Source organism: Ctenopharyngodon idella, chromosome 14 (genome assembly GCF_019924925.1).
Source record: "Ctenopharyngodon idella isolate HZGC_01 chromosome 14, HZGC01, whole genome shotgun sequence".
NCBI lineage: Eukaryota > Metazoa > Chordata > Actinopteri > Cypriniformes > Xenocyprididae > Ctenopharyngodon > Ctenopharyngodon idella.
Window position 1 is genome coordinate 30,343,987 of NC_067233.1, and position 5,272 is coordinate 30,349,258.

Consider the following 5,272-nt stretch of genomic DNA (forward strand, 5'->3'; position numbering starts at 1 on the left):
AAACCAGCCTACCTTGAGTAAGCAAGATTTGGATTAATCAAGTTCAGTGTATATTTGACGATAAGATAACCTTGCTTTTTGGAATACCCCCCTGTTCGTGTGTTACCACAACATTTTAGTGTTCAGCAGGCAACACTGATCTGTCTGATCACTCAAGAAAAGTAATTTCAGACATCCTCTCATCAAGCTGCACATGTTTTGAGTTATCATTCATGTAACTAGCACAAATTGTACAGGACAAGATGCAGAAGTTCACTAACCCTAACCATGAGTATTGGTGATAACAGTGTCTACATGTTATAAATTCCCAGGACACCATTACTAAGGATTCTTTTCAATAAGCGATTAGACACCTTATAGAACTTTTTATCATTATTTATTAAACAAAAATATCATCTCACATGTCATTTAAAGAATGCAGAATGTCACCAGATTGATGTGGGCGGTCATTAGTTGGTAATGTTAGATATGTGATCATTAACAGCCCACATCATCATCTCCTCTCTAAATAACACATGTTAAAAAGATTGAAAATATCCACAGTTGCAATTAATACATGATTCTCATCATTTTAAAAATGCCAAAATTTAAAAATGATCTGATATGCAGAAGTAGATCAGACGTCCAGGGGCTAAGTGTGAGGATGTGAGAAGAGCCATAACAGGATTCATTTTGCCACTTCTCCAGCCTTCTTTTCTTGCTCGATATCTGTGAACAGATGAAAGGAGAGTGGTGTAACATTGAATGTGGTGGTGCGGAGAGAATATGCCACATGACAAGTGAAACAGGTGGCCTTTTCAAGCTTCTAGCCCAGCTCAGAGTTTCATAACCCAGGATTAAACACTGTGGGCTCAGGGTATGTTTACACGATAACAATGTACTAAAAATGGAAACATTTTTCCTTTGCGTTTTTTTTTTTTTTTTTTTTGTGTACAGCCGACAATGTTTTCAAAACAATCCCTGTTCACACGGATCCACGAAAACGACTAAAAATGTTGTATTCTGCTACCAGGCCAGTAGTTGGCGATGTCACTTTGTAAAGAAACACTACGCACCTATAGACTGAACACGTAATACGCATGTGCATAACGTCACTGTTTTCACAAATTCACATTTTTGTAGTATATATGGAGACAATAACGGTATCGTTTTCAAAAAATTGCACTTTAAAACCCGTTTTCAAAGGTCTGTGTTTTCAGGCCCCCAAAATGCTGCTGTAGTGTAAATGAATGGCCAAAAGTTTTCTGTTTTTTTCTGTCGTGGAAATGACCCCTGAGTGTGAAAAGAGCCATAACACTGTATCTTAAAAAAGTTCAAGCGACAAATACTACATATTTCATTTCAAATGTTTTTTTTTTAATTTTTTTTTATTAAAAGTAAGGATTCATTTTTAGCTAATAAACTGGGCTCATTAGCCAACTAAAATATTTTAAGAACCAATGTCAGGGTTTCCTCAGAACACACCTCAGGTGTTTTCATTTGTGAGACATCTAACACTGTTATAGAGCACTGTTACAGACATTATATTCTGCTTTTGAAATAACCTGTATTGTATATTATATACAATACGTTATATAAATAAAGGTGACTTGACTAAATCATCATTACAAAGCCAGCGCATCCATATTTTCTTGTTTTTTTTTTTTTGTTTTGTTTTTTGTTTTTTTGAGGAAACTGTAAATGCAAATTGAGATGTAAATGAATTACTGCCTATATTGAATTACTTCCACTGAACAAGAAAAACAAAGAACAACTTCAGGCAGATTAAACAAAATACCATGCAAACAATTTATATGGAAGATGTTTAGAATTATTATTAGTAGTTCTCATAGTAGTTGAGACATATTGATCTGAGCATCTGCAGATAACTTGTAGTCTCCTGACAATCTGCACAGTGTTTGGAGAAAATAAATGCTTAAATCTACTCAGTAAGTGTTGAAGAGTCAATCATAACTTAAGGGTTAGTTCACCCAAACATGAAAATTATCCCATGATTTACACACCCTCAAGCCATCCTATGACTTTCGTCTTTCAGATGAATACAATTGGAATTATATTAAATAATGTCTTGGCTCTTCCAAGCTTTATAATGGCAGTAAATAGAGGATAAGATTTTGAAGCCCAATAAAGTGCAACCATCTATCATAAAAGATATCCACATGGCTCCGGGGGGGTTAATAAAAGCCTTCTGAAGCGAAGCAATGCATAATAGAAAAATATCCATATTTAAAACTTTAAAAACTAAAATAACTAGCTTCTGACAGACGGCCGTACACACCGATCTCTGAAAGAGTGATCTCTGACCCAACGCATAACGTAATGGCAAACGCGGAAGCGCAGAGGAGAGAGCAAAACAAAACACCGGTCCAATTTCGATATAAGAGAATAGGAGCTTGAGTTTGTTGCCCTGCCCTATTTGTCTGAACAGCGAGAGGCGTCAAAGCTTACGCTACTCCTATATCATGTCAGTGGTTACTCTTTTGGCGCAAGTCGACGTGCGTACGGCCATCTGCTGGAAGCTAGTTATTTTAGTTTTTAAAGTTTTAAATATTGATATTTCTTCTTATACAAACGTTTCAGAAGGCCTTTATTAACCCCCCAGAGCCATGTGGATATATCTTTTATGATGGATGGTTGCACTTTTTTGGACTTCAAAATCTCATCCTCAATTCACTGCCATTATAAAGCTTGGAAGAGCGGTCTAACCTCTCTAAGGGTTTTGTCTTTTTTTCGACACCTCATTATTTAATATAACTCTGATTGTATTCGTCTGAAAGAAGAAAGTCATTTACACCAAGGATGTCTTGAGGGTGAGTAAATCATGGGGTAATTTTCATTTTTGGGTGAACTACCCCTTTAAGTGTGCACTTCCGGGATCTTATCTTCTCATTCCCTGACATATGCAGTTACATTTTATACCTGTGAGTAGGGGTGTTACATCAATATTCCTAAATGAAAATGAAGCTTAAAGTCCATAACACCCTTTTGTAAATCGTGCTGCTGTTGGTAATCACTGGAGTCCCTCAACAGCCACTCCTTTCTATGTTGTAATCTTCTGCTCAGCCACAGGTGAAAGAGGCAGGCGGTCTTATCTCAGCAGAATTTCTCTGTAATGTATATTCTTGTAATGTTTGCTTTGCCGTGTCAGATCGACACAAGACTGTGCAAGGGTGAGCGGTGTTCTGGAACAATGAATCATGAGGGCGAGGCTGCCAAACCCGCTTACCTTCTTTAGTCGGCAGAGTGTTCTTCTCCGCTGTGTTTGTCTTTTTTAGACACTTCTTGTCAAAGTTTTGCACTTCGTCTTTAACGGGGTTGTTGTCACTCATTTTGGAGAGTCTGTAAGAATCCAAGCAATTCAACTTCAGTCTCCACATGCAATGTTTACTTAGGCTTATCTTTTCTTAATTAGTCATTAAAAACGCTCATGTTCGCGAATCAAAACAATCTTTACACAAATCATTCAACTTCTTGACATTCTAATGCTTTGGTCAAACCAAATGTGTGTTTATACAGTATTTGTGATTCTTTTGCGGTTCCTATCTTTCTCAAACTTAGCTGTTCCTATCTTTCTCAAACATAACTGGCAAGGCATATAACGGCATCTAAACTGTGGGTAAACCACATTTTAAAAAGGAGAAGTGTCATTTTTAACTACCCAAGAGCTATTTCCTCAAAGGTGTAAGGTTAAGTTTTGCTTGTATGGACACGTCGACGCGCCCCACCCGCCCTCAGGTGTGTGTTCAAAACCAGGTTACACAACCCCTTATCAGAAAGATGCTGGCAAATATTAATACATTATTTATTTATTTATTCCTTTGGTTTTTGTGCATTTGCGCTGGAGCTTGTATGTTTAACAGATAAAGTCAGCATAATGCTAAAACTACAGAAAGATCTGCATGCCAACAGGAAGTCATTTTACAAAATCACTCTGTTCTCATTAAAAATAATCCTACTTTATGTTACCATACTGTCTTTGGTTTTCCATGGCATAAACATATTTTGTTAAGCATTACCTAATATGACTGAATAATTTAGTTTTAAGGGCCAGATCATACTCACTTTTTACAGTTTTATAATTTGATATCAGATCTCTCAAAAAAGACAGATATGTGATGATACACTGTAACCCTGAAAACATATTAGTTTAGCTAACCAAGGCTTTTATTCCTGTGTTGAAGACTTCGATGTTCCCTCTCAATGTTCTTATTTGCAGATGACACATACAAGAGCCTCAGTGTTTTGGGAATATCAGAACAATTTCAAAGCAGATAATCACACTTATATGGTAAATGAACATAATTTCAGTGTGATGATGATGATCACGTTATAATCACGTTAAAATCCTCACGTCTTCACCACACCCAATATGACTCGGCGCCAATCTCAGTGATTTTGCAACACTGCCAAATATTTCATATATTCGAATGTTCCAAACGTTCAAATTGACGTTTTGCTGCAACTGGCTTTAATGCGCCATAAGAATTTATGACAGAATGCGGAAATCAAATGCATACACACCTTTTCTACACCGCAAAAACGTAAATACTGCACTTAATAAACTAAACTGCACGCGCACATGCACACACTACGCATACTGCATTGACAAGTGTGCACAAGCATATGCTGCACTGCCTTGAAATTTAAAACATGAGTTCCCTTCATATTATTACTATACCTATTAAGTGCGTATGTACCGTAAACGTATAGTATCTAATAATCGCATGTTTACAATTGTATAATGTACATGCGCGCTTGTAAATAGACATGTCCGTAATAATATCTGGAACAGTATGCAAAAAATATATGATATGGTAGGTATCTATTTCTCAAATTAAATAAATATGTAACTCAAAAGCCTTACCTTTCGCTGGCCTCGAAGCTGTGATACACAAAATATCTTAGACAGAATCTCTATGCAGTGCTCAAGGTGGGCAAGTGGTTTAAATAGCCATCACACCCCGTTGCACAACATAACGCGTGTAATCCGCTTGCTCTGATTGGCCCAATCTCTCACTTCTATGTTCGGATTGGATAAACCTGCAGAGCTTCGGCATTTTGATTGGATAAGCCTGCAGTGCAGTAACGGTAAATCGAATGGACAGTGAGTGAAGCAGACTTTTGCGATTTATTATTTCACAGTTGTAGAGTTTATATCTCGCAATTGTGAGAGAAAAAATGTCAAAATTGCGAGATGTAAACTCGCAATTGTCATGGGGAAAAAGTCAGAATTGTGAGATTAAAATGTCGCAATTATATATATATATATACA

At 36.8% G+C, this 5,272-nt stretch overlaps 1 protein-coding gene across 1 annotated transcript; it reads right to left on the reverse strand.

Moving 5' to 3' along the window:
• Nucleotides 1–360: 360 nt before the first annotated feature.
• Nucleotides 361–5,019, reverse strand: tmsb1 (thymosin beta 1). The gene is made up of 3 exons (XM_051859889.1): nucleotides 4,865–5,019; nucleotides 3,227–3,339; nucleotides 361–708 (listed from the first exon to the last, which is right to left on the reverse strand). The coding sequence occupies exons 2-3, from the start codon at nucleotides 3,327–3,329 to the stop codon at nucleotides 668–670; spliced, it is 144 nt and encodes a 47-aa protein (XP_051715849.1). The 5' UTR covers nucleotides 3,330–3,339; nucleotides 4,865–5,019; the 3' UTR covers nucleotides 361–667.
• Between the last annotated feature and the right edge of the window lie 253 nt (nucleotides 5,020–5,272).

Excerpts from the sequence above, each read along its gene's own strand:
- tmsb1 (XM_051859889.1), bottom strand. The coding sequence starts at position 3,329 with ATGAGTGACAACAACCCCGTTAAAGACGAAGTGCAAAACTTTGACAAG. Across the intron at positions 709-3,226 it reads CACTCTGCCGACTAAAGAAG|ATATCGAGCAAGAAAAGAAG; the intron begins GTAAGCGGGTTT and ends ATCTGTTCACAG.